This window comes from Palaemon carinicauda, chromosome 23 (assembly GCF_036898095.1).
Source record: "Palaemon carinicauda isolate YSFRI2023 chromosome 23, ASM3689809v2, whole genome shotgun sequence".
Taxonomy (NCBI): Eukaryota; Metazoa; Arthropoda; class Malacostraca; order Decapoda; family Palaemonidae; genus Palaemon; species Palaemon carinicauda.
The window spans coordinates 105,055,083-105,071,981 of NC_090747.1; the positions used below are offsets into that span (position 1 = coordinate 105,055,083).

At 38.1% G+C, this 16,899-nt stretch overlaps 1 protein-coding gene across 1 annotated transcript in view; it reads right to left on the reverse strand.

Moving 5' to 3' along the window:
* Megf8 (multiple EGF like domains 8) overlaps window positions 1–16,677 on the reverse strand; it is a 32,689-nt gene extending 16,012 nt beyond the window's left edge. Inside the window, exons 1-10 of the mRNA XM_068347362.1 lie at window positions 15,785–16,677; window positions 9,416–9,649; window positions 8,255–9,007; window positions 7,657–7,907; window positions 7,135–7,250; window positions 6,729–6,868; window positions 6,186–6,323; window positions 5,031–5,224; window positions 3,367–4,611; window positions 3,031–3,221 (exon numbers count right to left, since the gene is read on the reverse strand). Of these exons, the coding sequence (XP_068203463.1) occupies window positions 3,031–3,221; window positions 3,367–4,611; window positions 5,031–5,224; window positions 6,186–6,323; window positions 6,729–6,868; window positions 7,135–7,250; window positions 7,657–7,907; window positions 8,255–9,007; window positions 9,416–9,649; window positions 15,785–15,965 (3,443 nt within the window). The 5' untranslated portion in view covers window positions 15,966–16,677. The remainder of the gene's footprint in view (window positions 1–3,030; window positions 3,222–3,366; window positions 4,612–5,030; window positions 5,225–6,185; window positions 6,324–6,728; window positions 6,869–7,134; window positions 7,251–7,656; window positions 7,908–8,254; window positions 9,008–9,415; window positions 9,650–15,784) is intronic.
* Window positions 16,678–16,899: the final 222 nt, after the last annotated feature.

Below are 16,899 nucleotides of genomic sequence, written 5' to 3' on the forward strand. Positions count from 1 at the left end.
CCATATATATGGTCTACGGCTAAGCCCCTCTTCAACCAAACTAGGATCAGGGAGGGCTAGGCGATAGATGCTGTTCTCCCGAAATCAAAACCTAAGCTCACAAGAACTGTGATATTCCAAACACTACAGAAAATTATCAGGTTCTAGTGGGCTCAAACTCTCAACTTAGGGATAGGCAATCAAGGACTTCTCGAATTGGCTACCTCACCAAAAATTACAAAAGGAAAAAAAAAATTATTCCGAATTTTAATAAAAGAATCTGTCATTTCTATCCTCACCCGATGTTCATATTTCTTTGTCTGCAAAGCAAATTCAATATTAATGTTATCCCTCAAAGGTAAAATTGTCCCATTTTCTATGCCCATCAATATGACATGTAGTGATTAATGTCAACCTAATTCAGTCCTCATGTCAAAACTAATATCCTATCCTCTTGACCTCGTCAGTCAGTAGGGAGGAAGGTGGGCATGTATATAGAAATAAATTTTATTTCTATGATCCTCCCGATATTCATATTGCTGACTCGCGCACACTGATCGAAGTGGGTCATGTAGGAAAGAGATGGGAAATTTAAAGTCCAAAAGAAAATAAAAAAGTTTTAATGGTACGACACCAGTGTATCTGGAATTTGACTGTTATAATCCATAACAAGGCATTGGTAGTTACTGGCCAGGTGGCGGGGAAGCCTGACACCGTCGACAGCATACTGAGTAGCCACTTGGACCTTCAACTAGGAGTTGCGGAGTGGTAGAGGCGGGAAGTGAAACTTAAAGACTTGAAAATTTTGCAATTAGTTCCTACACGAATAAAAAAATTCGTCCTTTAATAGGAGACTTATCCTATGTCTAATTTGGATGGTTTATAACCAAGGATGTCCGAACATTCGGACTGGAAGATGTGTGATAGTGTTGACTACTTCCACTTCCTAACAACCTGAGTCAAGATTCTCAGGTGAAAGACTAGGTTTCTGTCCAAAGACATGATCAGGGAAGAACACTGGAATGAAGTTCAATTGAAACTAATAACAAATCTTAGAAATTTGTATTGTTCCTACCTATAGAAACCTGACTCCTTTTAAACACAGTAAGGAGTAAGTCAAGCTCCACTGACCCAACTGGTAAAAAAACAAAGCATCCTGTGCGGAAGAGTAATAAGAGTGTGAGGGAGAAGGGTGGAATGGCCCTTTCTCCCGCATGGCCTAATTCGTCAGTCTGTAGGTCCCAGCACTAGGGTTTGCCTGGGGAGGATGAGGTGGGCAGTGAAACTTAAAAGCACTCAGGTTTGTAGTAAGGAAAAATAAAAATTAATACAATTTGTGATTTGTTCAGATATAAATAGAAACCCTCGTCCTTTTAAATAGTAGACTTGCCAGTTAAGAGGCGGAAGCCCTACCAAACAAAGACTTCAAGAAGGAACCCTAGGAAAACAACCTACTCTTCCGGCATCTGTTCTCGGATCACATGAGGGAAGCGAGAATCAGAAGTCCCGCCAAACAGACTACCTGTCCAGGAAGTAAAACTTAACAAGAAGGGGCCACCCTTCTAAGCTAACTAGATGTAGCTCCACACATGCTACCCCTGAGAGGGGGTTGAATCCTTGGGGCTTTGGAGGCATCATCCTTCTAGTCTAAAAAAAAGTAACCAGGTTCGTCCGGTCTAGCCTTCTCACTCTTCCTGAGAAGATCGTGTTTCATATACCATACATGAATATTTCTCATTTGGTAAGCTTCTTCATGCCGGGGTGAAAAACTATGGGATCATGATCATAGGAGGGACAGGGTGGGAAGAAAAGGCATATATTTGTCATTTACACACTTTCTCGCTTTGTCCAGAACCAGATGCAATCAGGCCAAGGACCCATATCACTTGATAGGGGACTAAAACAGGCCCCAAAGGAGGTGTCCAGAGACCTGTGCATAACCTTCCAAAGATAATAGGCCAAGAAGGTCGATTATCACTTCAGAACTCCTACCTTTAGCACCTGGCTTGCCGAGATGTTCTTCCTGAAGGCCATTGTGGTCCTCCCCTCTTGCATTTCTTGAGGTAAATAATGGTAGGGGTCTTATTGCTCCTGTCTCATATGGCCTTTCTGATTGTTTCATTTAGTTCAAAAAAGACTACATGAACTTTTAGCGAAAGCCCTTCCAACGTGACTATCTTCTTTGTTGCTGTAGTTTTCTTAAGGAGGAAATGTCCAATGAAGGGAAAGAAAGAGGGAGAAAATATTGGTAGATGAGGAAGAGAGGGTAAACTGTCATTCCCCTAACAACTATTCTTCCTTGATATGCTCTGGGCAACCAATAATGACTGTGCTCCCCAGTAAACTGGGGACTTTATCACTAAAGTACAACAAAACGTGATGAATTATCCTCTTGAGCTCATTGTCTTCCTGATCAGAAGAGTGAGAGTAACGTTTATAGGCACACATACAGAAAGATAAATAATTCATGGCATTTTGAAGGTTTGTACAGTATCCTGATAAGACAAAAAATAACAAAATTCTCTTTACCACTTGCTTACCTCCAGGTACATTTCCGATTACAGCAAAGAGCAGCCCCTATAAAACTTTTCACTAACAAATATAAAAAAAGATGGAGCAGTCAATAGAGCGTGTTGGTACATCTATACCCGTTACAGTACAAAAATGGCTATTCTGTGACAGGTGGGGGGTACAGGTTTCCCCCTCGCACCACCTGTTATTAACTAGCTATCTTGTTAATGACTCAATGGCAATTCCAACACTACTGCACACATACCCAAAATTCAAAGGATGAACAGTTTGTATATAGGAAAAAAATGACAAATTCGTAGATAATAGAAAATGGGAGTAGGGTAAACTACACAAAACTCTGGTCGTTTGAGAGGAGGTTCCAGTAACTCCTAAGAAAGTGTTTTGAGGTAAGTCTCTGTGTCGGAACAATTGTATTTTTCCTAATACTAAGCATAACCTTCTCATGGCACTTAACTATCAATTTACAGTAAAAAAAATGTGGAATTTAATGAAATAATTACACAAAAGAGTTTTGCTTACCCAGTATTAACAGTTTGTGGTGAAGAGCTTGTTAAGTAGGGTAAAGTTGTACCAATTGGTTCAGAAGGTTCAGTAGGACTTGGTAATGTTGCTGGGCGGAGGGAAGTAATGTTAGTATGATCTTCATCAAGCCATACTCGACAAGACCCATATTGGTAAACAGACGTATATACCGAGAACAGGAAACATTCCTGCAAAAATATCAGATAAAAGTGAGGACCATGAAAAATATACTTAAAATATTTAAATCAGCATAAGATAAACTAACTAATTAGATTCACAGTATCTTAGGTGAAAAATATCATAGAGATAATTAACCTCAAATTAATACAGTACCTTTGATTCCTGACACCAAGCACATCTCCCAGGATCACCAAGGCATGTTGCACATGATTTACGCTTGTGGCATGGGGCTGGACATTTGCCTATTTCCATAATGGCACCAGGAAATCTACCCTTTCTTGAGCAATATGCTTCATCTGGCAGCCATTCGCATACTCCCGAGCCAACACAATCACTGCAATATATATACTGTTCACAAGTCACACATTGTTCTGGTACCAGTGTCAAAAAGTGTCTGCTTGAAGGTTCTGGGAGAGAAGAGTTACTGCAAAATGTCTTGGGATCCTGACGATCCATGCATGTGGCAGTGATGTGGCACCAACCACACTTGGCATCTGTAAGGCATGCTAGACAGGTGATGTGAGGCTTACAAGCAGCACCTCCCACACTGAAAGGCTCTAGGTACTCGGAGGTCATTATTCCTCTCGATTTTGTATGAGCATTCCACAAAATGCTCATCATCCGCGTTTGTTGCGTGACGGGCTTCACTGGTAAGTGCACCTCCATTTTCACCAGGTAACGCTGATCCCGCGACAGTACTGGAAAAAGTGCTCCTCCATCTGGTCGCCAACCAGTTTCATGACTCTCCTGATTTGAATTAATGCTCGCAACTAACTCGAGATTTTTGGGCTTTTCATCCTTTGATATCCATAAAGATGCATTTAAATGGACAGGTTGAACATACATAATCAAGTTCTTTGTTGACTGAACTCCAACAGGATGGATAAAGCCCATGAACTGTGCCAGAGTGCTTCCACCCGTATGCATCTCCCGAGCTCCTTGAAAATCTTGAGTGTCGGGAAGCGTGTGTAGCGTTGTATTCAAAATTGCGACATAATCAGGATTTGTACGATCCACTGGATGTCTGTAACGTATAAACGTTATACCAGGTCTCAAGTCTTTCAGCTGGCAGTCTTCTGGGGTGTCTAGATCATGACCGTGTGGACCCCACCAGCCAACCTGGCCAGAGAGATTGTCGTCAGGGGAGCCACAGCGACCCTGCACACCATTGCCTTCTTCTTTATCATGGCACTTAGCAGTTTCGACACACCATACACATGGACCATTGCGTGCCATTCTCCCATGCACAGCACAGGACTGGCAAGAATGAAGCGATGCACAAAGTCCTGGACAATGAGTTGTCTGGAGATTATTTGTACAGTTAGCACTTCGAGTGCGATCATAACAGCTCATATCCGTGGGGCACCATCCACATTCTAAATTGGAAACACATGAAGCCTGAAATGGATGTAAAAATCTATTACTTGCAAGATCCATAAACGTAAAAATCTTAACTCGCACAATATTAATATAGGACAATGTTTACATACTTGAACCTAAAAACAATATAGAGCAATTTTTATTCAGAGGATAACTTTGGATTTGTTTTTATTTACATGAAAATGGAGAAAATACTACCCAAATTTTCAATTAGCATAAGCTTCCTATAAGTCAGAAACAAAACTTAGCAATCATTTAAATAAACCTTTATAATTTTGTTCCCAAAAAAAGGATGCTTTGAAAAACACTGAAAAAGATATTTATGGACTAAGTTCCTTAGTATGCAAATTTAAAAAAGGCAATAAACTAGAAATGGCTTATGACAGAAAAAATATGCTTGATTTTTATTACAAAATACCGTTTCTCATTCTTCATACCTGAGTATTATGTTTCCGACAAGCTTCATCAGTGTCAAACTCTTGATTGGAGGGTGTTACTAAGGAAGAAGGTAAGACATAGGCCAGAACATGACCATTTACTGTGCCATGAAATCCTCCTACAACCACCATGGTGTTACCACCCCGTAAGAAGACACTGTGTCCGTATACTCCCTGGATCTTTGGATGGGGAACTGCAATAAAAATAATTTCACCACATCAAACCATACTGTCTTTCACAGCCCCAGGAAGACTTGAAAATTGAAAACTTAACCCTTTTACCCCCAAAGGACGTACTGGTACGTCTCACAAAAGCCATCCCTTTACCCCCATGGACGTACCGGTACGTCCTTGCAAAAAAATGCTATAAAAAATTTTTTTTTCATATTTTTGATAATTTTTTGAGAAAATTCAGGCATTTTCCAAGAGAATGAGACCAACCTGACCTCTCTATGACAAAAATTAAGGCTGTTAGAGCAATTTGAAAAAAATATTCTGCAAAATGTGCTAGGTTGGAAATTTCCAAATAGCCTAGGGGTAAAAGGGTTAAGCTTGATTCCTACCATATTCTTTTTTACTTGGTTAAGAAATGCCCTAAACTCGTACAAATCCCAACTACGTGATAGACGAGTTAAGTTTTGGATGTTTTGTCGTGACCTACACTTACCCTTAATACTAAAAAAGAACAGATCTACCATAATTAAATATCGATACCAGTTTCGTATTCGTGGAATGAAAACTCGATTAGTTATACAATAGAATCTTTAGGATGATAATTTTGCAAGATATTCTGTAACATTTCCCAGGTCCAAGAAAATTAAAATATTTTGTGGAAGAATATTCTGCATCAATCATCGTAATCTACTATCATTGCACTGTAAGGAAAATGGATTTTTTTATCAGATATAACATACAACATTAAAAAAAGGTTTAAAATTGAAGTTAAACATGAAAATGAAAAATAACTAGAGTGGGTACACTACCAGTTAGTCCTCACTTTAAAGAACCCTAAAACCAGACCATTATCTAGATACATCTTCAGTCACGTTTAAAGAAAAAAAAAAAAAAAAAAAAAAAAAAGTCTATTCTTGGGTAATTTTCCAGAGAAAGAAGACCAATGACATTATGCATTTAACTGATGTATCATTAACATACATGAAACACTAGGTGACGTGAGCTGGTGAGACATCCACACGTGGCAGCCTAAGTGGTATATATACACTTGATCATCATAGCACTTTTCTTCTTCCTTGTGTTTGTGCATATATCCCCCAAAAACTACCATGTAGTTTCCTGTTTGAAAAAACAAAAAAAATTAGAATGGGTACCAATGTAATTTACAAGGTAAAAGGGACCGAACATACTGTAAAGCTATGTAGAAGTTGAAAAGATAAATAAAGGGGTCAATGATGGGAAAACCATCCTATAAGGTGCTCCCCATATGGAATTTCTAACCATTCTTTTTCAAATTCAAACGAGTTCATTTCAAATGCTTAAAACAATGGAACTTCTAAAAATGTAATCAGAAGTTCTGTCCTTTTAATCGCCCTAGAAAATATTTGATCATCATCATTAAAGAAATAAAATATACAGCATACTGAAATATTTATTAGAATGCACTTAATCACTAAATGTAGGCAATGGAAATCATGGACAAACTTGAATGTGTATTAAATGATAGGAGAATAAAAACCTCACCAGCAATAAGCGCAGTATGAAACGCCCGCTCTAGTGGAATACGAGACATCTGGCTATTATGCAGCTTAGGATAATTGATCCGGGACCAGTATCGTTTGTCCACGTCAAATGCCAACAGACTGTCCGACAACTTGGAAAACCTGAGAAAAATCAGATGTTTAAACTGCATGACCGAGCTCTAGAAAAATGCTTAATTCTTTATCTATAGATTGCCTGTCAGTATTCAACACTGAGATGAATACCAATTACCAGAAAACTGAATAATTAAAAAAGATTCAAGGACCTATATATCAATGTATATCATATATTTAAGTCCTTTGTGATAATTATATATAATCAGGCATGTCATGCAAGTACAGTATTATACTGTTTATCTGCAAAAAAATTTGCAGGTGCCGACACTCACCTGGCTATGTCAACTCGAATACCACCATACACTAGCAGAGATCTGGAAGCAGTGTGAAACACCGTCGAATGACCTACTAAACGGACATCCAGTTCATTTCCACCGAGTACAATAACCTGGAAAAAAAGTTTGAAATAAAAGCACTCAGTGGCGAGTAAAGTAAGCGCAATTCCTACTAAAGTTAAACGCTAAACAGAAAGGAAAGGAAGGTCCTCACCTTACATACATTCGCATATACAAACTAAAATCATAAAGTTAATATATTGTATCAAAATTTCATAATGGAATACTGTAATAAAAAAATATAATATAATTTAACGCAGTAAGCAAGACGCCATTTGCAATACACAACAGGACTATTTGTTGACCTTTGCAACTGACAATTCTAAGCATGTGAGGTAGGTAAAGCCTACCTTAGGCAAATATTTAACACAATTTGACTGACTTACAGCTCCTTAAAACCTATTAATTTTGTAAGTCAAGGACACTGTAAAAGAATAGGATAGATTCCTACGGTCTAACCTTTTCCCACACTCTTTCCCCATCAAGGTTAATCCTGTACATGGCGTTTGAAAATTCTCCGTGCTGAAGACTCCCTCCAAAGAGGTACAGCCAGGATTCATCAACGAGTGTTAAACTGGCATGCATGAGACCTGGAGGAAAATTTATGTCGTCGTCGGAACCTGGTTCATCCTTGATTTGCGCTCGCCCCTCTAGGTGTCTCCATTCATCCAATGTTGTGTTATACAACCATAATTCATTGCTAACTTCACCTGGAAAATCATGTTACAATATAAATCCTGACTGACAGAGAAACATGATAAAATATTTTATCATTAGGTGATTGACAACTGGGAACTACAGTCAGAGGAAAATTTAACCTTGTAATCCATGTAAAAAATTACACGTAATGGCTAACAGATAATGTACAGTATTCAATTATACATAAGTAAAAATTGTGGTTATATGTAATGAAAACAAAGGAATACAATCAGAGTAATTTCCGCATCATGCACGGTATCACTGCAAATGTAATCATGTAGAATGGACATTAATTTTTAGTATTTTAAGTATTCTGACGGAAGTTAAACCAATTACTTAGCTCGAAATTAATTCCTACCTGATGTCAACTTTCCACCGTACATGACAAAGTGTTTGCCAAATCTCTCCATGACGTGGCCATATCTTGGCCCAGGTGTCATTCCTCTTAGGCTATGACTCGCTGGAGTGTGATTGAGTTCTTCACTTGGTCTTATCATGCGTTTCAGCCTCACTGGCTCGCTTGAGAGAGACTTAACTTTCACACTCACAGTGTTGTTGCCATTAACTGAAAAGGTTAAGTTTTTAAGAAGTGAGCTGTTAGTGATGATGTGGTGCTCGGTCAAACCTCTAAGCCTGGCAGATCGTTGTGCGTTGAGGCGACGGCTCAGCTGACTTTGACTAGATGGATCGCTGACATTGACCCATAAGCTGGTGCCCAAGTCAAATACCATTAGATCACCATATATCTGGTTCAGGTTGTATCCTCCATAGACGTACAAACGATCAAGGTGTGGCAAATATACACTGGCGTGACTGGTTCTTTCACTGAAGGGAGGTCCCCCTCGCCACAACCAGTGCCAAGAGCTTCCTTCAGAGTCGTGAGTGCCTAGCGAGCAGCCATCCCCTAAGTAGCCCTCATTACAAAGACAGTAGGGAGCAGGTCTGGGCTCCCGAGGAGTTGCTAAAGGTTTGGAACAGTTGCCGTGATTGGAAGACATTCCACAGTTCTCTGGACAGTACTGGTACTCACAACCTTCTCCAGTGAATAGTTCATGACAGATACATTTATGGTTCTCACAGTGACCTCGGCTTGAACAATTTAGCGGGCAATCTGTAGATAAAAAGTAACATTGTTACATTATTCTTTCTGTAATAATGGCAATAGTTGCTACAAATATATTTAGCATTTGGCTTCCAAAAGTATCAAGTACTTCAAATGAACATCTATGAGGTGATAGAAAAATTTATACCAAAGCTGTTTGTAAAACATCCAAGACATTACCATTTCCAATTTCAATTACTTCATTATTGGACAAGTAAAAAAAAAAACTCAAATTGTGCCTTCCTGATATGCTTGTTTGGACCATAAACCACACTACAGTAGTTTCTAGTTCTATCAATACACTAACACTTTCATTCAGTATATTTGATTACGTAAATTCAAAACCTTTCATTTGTTTCGTTCATACATACATTTCTGAATACTGTACACAATAATTCTGTTCACAACTGTACCTACCAGTAACAGAATATTCTGCAATGAATCCATCCAACGCGTAGTTTGTGTCAGAGTACAGTAGAATAAGCATAAACCCAGATTTAGCTGTCACGAGAGGTGGAATTGTTCTACCAGAGAACACTCCAAGCATAACTGAATCGTATGTGTTGCCATCATACACATAAATATGATCATATGAACACTCGCTCTGAATACTTGTAATATTCAGCGTTATGAATTGGGCAGGTGAAGAAGCTGAAAAATAAAAACGAATGATTAGAAACATTCTCAAAACTATCATACATAAAACAGATAGAGTAGAACAATTAGGAGTATAATTTCAATATCACAGGGGTACTAATATGAAACACAGTCAGTTATATATGAAAGACCCTTATCTCTATCTAGACATGATGGTGTCATTAACAAAGATTTAACCCTTTTACCCCCCTGGACGTACTGGTACGTCCTTGCAAAAAACTGCTATTTACATTTTTTGTGTGCATATTTTTGATAACTTTTTGAGAAACTTCAGGCATTTTTCAAGGGAAAGAGACCAACCTGACACCTCTATGACGAAAATTAAGGCTGTTAGAGCAATTTAGAAAAAAATATACTGCAAAATGTGCTTGAAAAAAAAAAATAACCCCTGGGGGTTAAGGGTTGGAAAGTTCCAAATAGCCTGGGGGTAAAAGGGTTAAAAGCAGCAGCTAACAAAAGAAGAGGATTGTATGATTTAAGTAAATTGCCCAATGTAAACTTTTTCCCTCATGTTTATTGAAGAAGGAGGCCTACTTGTACACTTCAAGTGGACTACAGATTGCTCTGATATATGACTATTACTTTTCTGGGTTTTGGAAACAGTACGAGGTAGTCTGGACCATAATACAATAGTATCTCAGTTACAAGTTTAATCCGTTCAAGGAGCAGAATTCACTCAAATCACTCCACACATCCATAAATACATACACACCCCTTTTTATAGGTTTGTAATGTTATATAAAGAGCAAATGGAGCCTTTGTAGTTTATGGGGACACGCCAAGAAAACTGGACAACAACTAACCCAAACTTCCCGCCCACTAACCTAACCTACAAGCCGCGTCCTTACCTTCCTAATGACCTAACGGGTGGGCTAACACCCCCCTGCAACCCCCAACCACTTTTGCTATCATACAAACCCCACAAACCCAACCTAACCGAACCTAGTAGTTCCCTTGTCACAACCCCTAGCGGGGTCAAGCCCCCAGACCCCCTTCTTGGGCTGAACTTAGAAAATATAAAATAACTTCATATATGGTATATCGGATCATAGTAAAGCACATCTTTCCCATAAAGAAAAACGATTGGGCTAGTAATAAGAAAGATATTGCCCTGTCCCGATAAACTACACTCACCCCGAGCAAATTCTAACCTCTAACAAAAAATCAATACATTAACTTGCTCTTCACCTCTGAGGAGAGTTATGACTGGGAGGAGGAGGAAGGAAAATCTCTCTTCATGAGAACTTCAGGTAAAATATTGGGAGTTCTCTCTCTTGAAAGGGGTCCACTATAACTAAATAAAGGTGTTCTATATTACTAAATGCATCGCTTTATTTATGCTTTCTGGACACTTTGGTCATTCTTTTTTCATTCTTATATTCGGTTTGACAAGCAACCTACCTAGAGTCGATTGCTTTGCCTTTTTCTTTAAAAATTTCATGGACATACAACATTGCAATATTGGTCTCATTGAATATTTTCAGTACTCACCCTAACAAAACTGTATCTTTTATAAAATTTGGAAGGCTTTCCCACATTCATAACACCTCCTCCTCCTCAGTTATCATCTCCACATTCTCTTGATACAACCCCTTATTAACCCTATTTGGAAATTTCCAACCCTTTACCCCCAGGGGGTTATTTTTTTCCCCAGCACATTTTGCAGTATATTTTTTTTTAATTGCTCTAACAGCCTTAATTTTTGTCATAGAGAGGTCAGGTTGATCTCATTCTCCTGGAAAATGCCTGAATTTTTTCAAAAAATCATCAAAAATATAAAAAAAAAAAAAAATTTATAGCATTTTTTTGCAAGGACGTACCGGTACGTCCATGGTAGTAAAGGGATGGGTTTTGTGAAATGTACCAGTACGTCCTTTGGGGGTAAAAGGGTTAAGCTCCAATACTATTGCTTTTTCCTAAGCATTTTCAGTAACCATACCACCTTCCAACTACTATTCGTCAATCCAGATAAACTGATAACCTCCAGTGTTAAGATTGTGTTGCCACTGATATGCCAATGACAGCATCAATTTCGCTTCACCTAATGCTTCGATATCCTCTTTATTGTTCAGAATTGTAACTGTATCAATTGTGCATGTAAAATTACGAAAGTTGTTTATTTTCGGGCCAGCAGCACGCTTTTTCTTCTTATTAGCGCCTTTTTTAATCACATTGGGGGGTCATTGTAACAATACTGTTAACTTTACAACACAGCACAAAATGTCTTTATGATGAACAATACCGATCGCGACTCGACAAACAACAGTGTGGGGAAGGCATATGGGTATGCATGCTATTCTAGTTAGTACTTGTTCACAAAAAGTGTTCATATGGAGGGAAATATTTGCTCATAGATCTATACTGTGTAAAGCTTGTATACTGATATCAAATTTTGTGCTCTTACACCGAATTGCTACAACTGTATTCAGAATTACTCATAAACTGAGGAATTACTGTATATCATAAAACTTCCTGTGAATAGTGGTTTACACACGCCCTTGTTAAATACACGACACCAACAAGGTGCTCGCGCGAGGGTTGTAACCTCTGCATTCCATGCTTTTATCTTTCTCTAGTATATCTGGAAGATTTATATTAGAAAAGTGTAAAGAAGGACCCTTTTCACTGGCCGTCACAGATCGACCCAGAAAAAACTTTTTAACATAAGTGCACCCTCTATCCTGTTTTAATCTGGCTTCTAGTTTTCATGATTATCATTCCTAATACGGCAGGTAAACATTTATGAACTGTATCATTTACAATGAATACTGATACTGTATATGTACATCACACAACTGTAGCGGTACAGTACACATGTACTATTTTGGTGTTTTTTTACAATACTGCCTTTACAAATATCTATTCCTACATTAGTATAAACCTCTTGTCCTTTAATAAGAGCAGGATTTCTTCTTAAATATACATACCATTAAACTCTACTCCCTGTCTTTAGGCATTACTTCCTATTTCCGTATTACTCTTAATAAATCCAGCATCCATTCTTCCCCCTCTGCAGCTAGTATCTGGATAATTTCAATTTGAAAATCTGATGGACCAGGTTGCTTCACCACTTTTCATTTTACTAATTGCCCGCTTCACTTCTGAATTCTGTATCTCCATCAATAGCCCCTCCACCCTTTGTGCTTCCCTTAACTTTCTCATTATTATTATTCGGTGCTATTATAGTATGCTATCTACCGCCGATTTTGCTATCTACCACCCCTCTCTGACTATAGTATGATACCCACCATCAGTCCCTAAGGATACGGTCTACTTGCTAATCCGCCTCTAATAAGGAGGATCAATACCGACTTTATAACCTAACCTAACTCAACCCAACTTACAAACTGCTTATAATTATGCACCCATGTCCTAATCTAACCTAACCTAACCTACAAACTGTTTATAATTATGCATCCATGTTGTCCTTCAAATAAATATTATTAAACTATCATTAAAGTCCAATGAGGATAACATACTGGTGGTAAGTAATCTGTTTGATAATCCTCATCAAACAGGAGGATTAACATTGACGGTAGATAACATACTTTGTGGTAGATACCATACTATAGTAGAAATTCGACGGTAGATAGCATACTATAATAGCACCTATTATTCAATGGTTGTTCAAAATTTTCTCTCCATTTCTTAATGTCTTCATCTGTGTGCAATACTGTATAAGCCTATTTCCATCCCTATGCTCGACAACTCCCAGTTAACCCAAACCCTGTCTTTGCGTTTGCCTCAAGTTTGAAATCTTAAAGGCATCCTTTTCTCCTTCCTAGTTTAAGTGAGGCTGCTTCTCTATAAGTGTATATCTACTGTATATAGCTTATAAGTATTAGAGTAAGATATAGTCAGTTATCATGCATTTGGAGTCAAGTTGCGAGTCATGCATTCGTGCTTTCATAAATCATGCTTTCCGTACAATTTTGGGTTTCCTGAACCCAAAACCCAGTAAGATTATAGAATTGATTGAAGAGATCTATCCATTTGATTAGGCTATGTCAATGCCAATGGCCTAATAATGTACTATCAATTTACCAAGGCACTTAACCTAATTTTGGGGGGTAGCCGACATCAAACAAGCTCATCCAAGCCTAATGAGGGATTCAGCTGAGTTTGGTTGGCACTGCTATGGTGCCACAGCCCACCCTCCCCCGTTATTATTATTATTACTTGCTAAGCTACAACCCTAGTTGAAAAAGCAGGATGCTATAAGCCCAGGGGCCCCAACAGGGAAAATAGCTCAGTGAGGAAAGGAAAAATAAAATATTTTGAGAATAGCAACAACATTAAAATAAATATTTCCTATATAAACTATAAAATCTATAACAAAACAAGAAAGAGAGAAATTAGATAGAACAGCGTGCCTGAGTGTACCCTCAAGCAAGAGAAATCTAACCCAAGACAGTGGAAGACCATGGTAGAGAGGCTATGGCACTACCCAAGTCTAGAGAAAACTGGTTTGATTTTAGAGTGTCCTTCTCCTAGAAGAGCTGCTTACCATAGCTAAAGACTCTCTTCTACCCTTACCAAGAGGAAAGTAGCCACTGAACAATTATTGTGCTGTAGTTAACCACAAATTAAGTTTCATACGCTGAAACTTTACTGTAACCTTACTTTAATGAAACCAATTAGTTCAGATGGGGAACCTTAGGTTAGTATGCAACCTTGTGTTTTATTCCCTTCTTAAAATATGGTCTATCAATCATTACTTCTAGAATTTTGAAATGTCTAAAACTTTGAAAAATACACATTAGGCTTCAATAAGGTTACGTGATGTTGAAAACAAACGTGATTGAAGATTTTAAATGTCTGCCAATAATAATATTAAATAATATGGGAAATTAAGTCGCTAAAGAAACAGCACTGTAAACAATAAAAATTTCCCGGCCTTCAATTTAAGTAAACATGAAAACAAATTATCCAATACTGTTTAAATACAAATTGAAATTTTGATAAACCCTCTAAACAAAAGAAATTCAAAATTCTTAAATTTCCGGGGTGTATGTATGATAGCGGCCACCTGCATGTACGTTGACGGCCAGCTAAGAATACGGCAACGTGGGGGGGGGGGGGTAGCAAGGGGACATTAGCCCCACATTATTCAAGTAAAGGGACACTGCTTGTAGGTTAGGTTAGGTGGGGAACTTTAGGTTAGGTGATCTTGTGTGGAGCTTTTGCAGAAAAAGACATATTTTGTGGTACAGTGGCAACGTTTAACGAACTAGAAATTATTATCATTATTATTACTTGCTAAGCTACAACCCTAGTTGGAAAAGCAAGATGCTATAAGCCCATGGGCCCCAACAGGGAAAATAGCCCAGTGAGGAAATGAAACAAAGAAAAATAAAATATTTTAAGATGAGTAATAACATTAAAATAAATATTTCCAATATAAACTATAAATCTTTAACAAAACAAGAGGAAGAGAAATCACATAGAATAGTGTGCCTAAGTGTACCCTCAAGAAAGAGAACTCTAACCTAAAACAGTGGAAGACCATGGTACAGAGGCTATGGCACTACTCAAGACTAGAGAACAATGATTTGATTTTGAAGTGTCCTTCTCCTAGAAGAGCTGCTCACCATAGCTAAAGAGTCTCTTCTACCCATTTTCTATGCATGTGAGAGGAACTGGCCTAAGATATACAAAGGCTCAAAAATTCAATTCAACATTTAGACAATTATATAATTAAAAATTTTATCCAAATAAAAAAATTAGAATCAATTCCAGCAGTTAACAATTTAAATTCAAAATTTTGTCCAAACTAAGGAAGAAGTAATAATTCAACATTCAAACAAGTGAAATTTTTAGAGCTGAACGTAATAACAAAATCTATTTCAATCTTTAGAATTGAAATAAAAAATTCAACCCAACCTTCGGCTATTAAAAACCCAAATTCAATCGATCATTTACAGAATGGTGGGCCTATAGGTAAAGTTTTAAATAAAAACTATCTTTTACGGCTATAAAAATGGGAATACTGTACTGTAAGGTGAAATTATAGGTGTATTGTACATTTTTGATAATCGCTTTGAGAAATTGGTATTACGAAAAAAAAAAAGTAACCTAGGTAATAGAAAACGGAAAAACCTAAAAAAAAAAAAAAAAAAAAAAACTAACCTTTGATAAGCCACTGGCAATGGGACGCCTCCGGGTACTTGCCGGGTCCATCGGTGATGATGCCCCACGACCCAGTCAGGACCTGCCTGGTCCGGTTGCAGGAGGTCTCACCTGACCTCTCCAAGGCCCAAGAGGTCGTAAGTGACCTCAAAGCTAAGGTCAGGACGAACAGGTACCACATGATGGAATAAATTCTTTAAGCCTTATGGACTTTAGGATAAAGCTTTAATTGACCTGTTTTAGGATTTAATTAGGTCGTGACCTTCAGGTCAGGCAGGAGGCCTACGAGTGGGAAAATACGTTTTATCGAATGCTCAGAGCATAATGCGTGGTAGGAGCGTTCCACATCCATAATGACAAGTAAAACGCGAGTTTAATAAATCAAATATTTTACGGTAATCTAAAAGCAAATCTTATAATCTCTCTAGCCATTACCGCAAAAGCCAAAATGCTTGTGACATACTAGATCAACAAGCGCGTCAGGCCAAAACAATGCAGCATTGTACCTGTCTATTTTATATATCTATCTATCAATCTCTATCTACTAGCCTGGTTGCAAGGCAAAATACAATAGATACATCTCAGCTGACTGCTCTAGTGGGAGAAAATAATTAGCACTGCGGATATGTTGACATTCGACGGGGGGAGGTGGGGAGGTTGGAGGAGGGGGTAACTGAAGGATTCACACACAGGACAATTTTAAGTCCTCATTTTCACTCGTTTCCTTTCGCTTTTTTCCCGTATTTTCACTTTTATGGCGTCGCGGGAGATGGCGGTGATAACTGGCATACACTGTGGCGAAGAATGGAGTCGAATTAAGCGTTGTCAAATGAATTTGAAGCGTTCGAAAGTCTTGAGTGCATTCACTACCTTAGCATGTACTGTACTGAAAGGAATAATAAGCGACTGTGTCCGATCAGGGTTGCCAGTTTGGCATTTTTTCAGACCCCCAAAAAACTCAAATTTGGCCCTTTTTAAGAAAATTGGTTGGCCTTTAGTAATATGAAAAAAAGGCGGGTCTTAAATACTATAAATTTTGCCTTTTTCTACTAATCGGTTGGCCTTTTAAAGCTTCTGTTGAGTAGAAGTTGGCCTTTTTTCAGAAAACCTGGCAA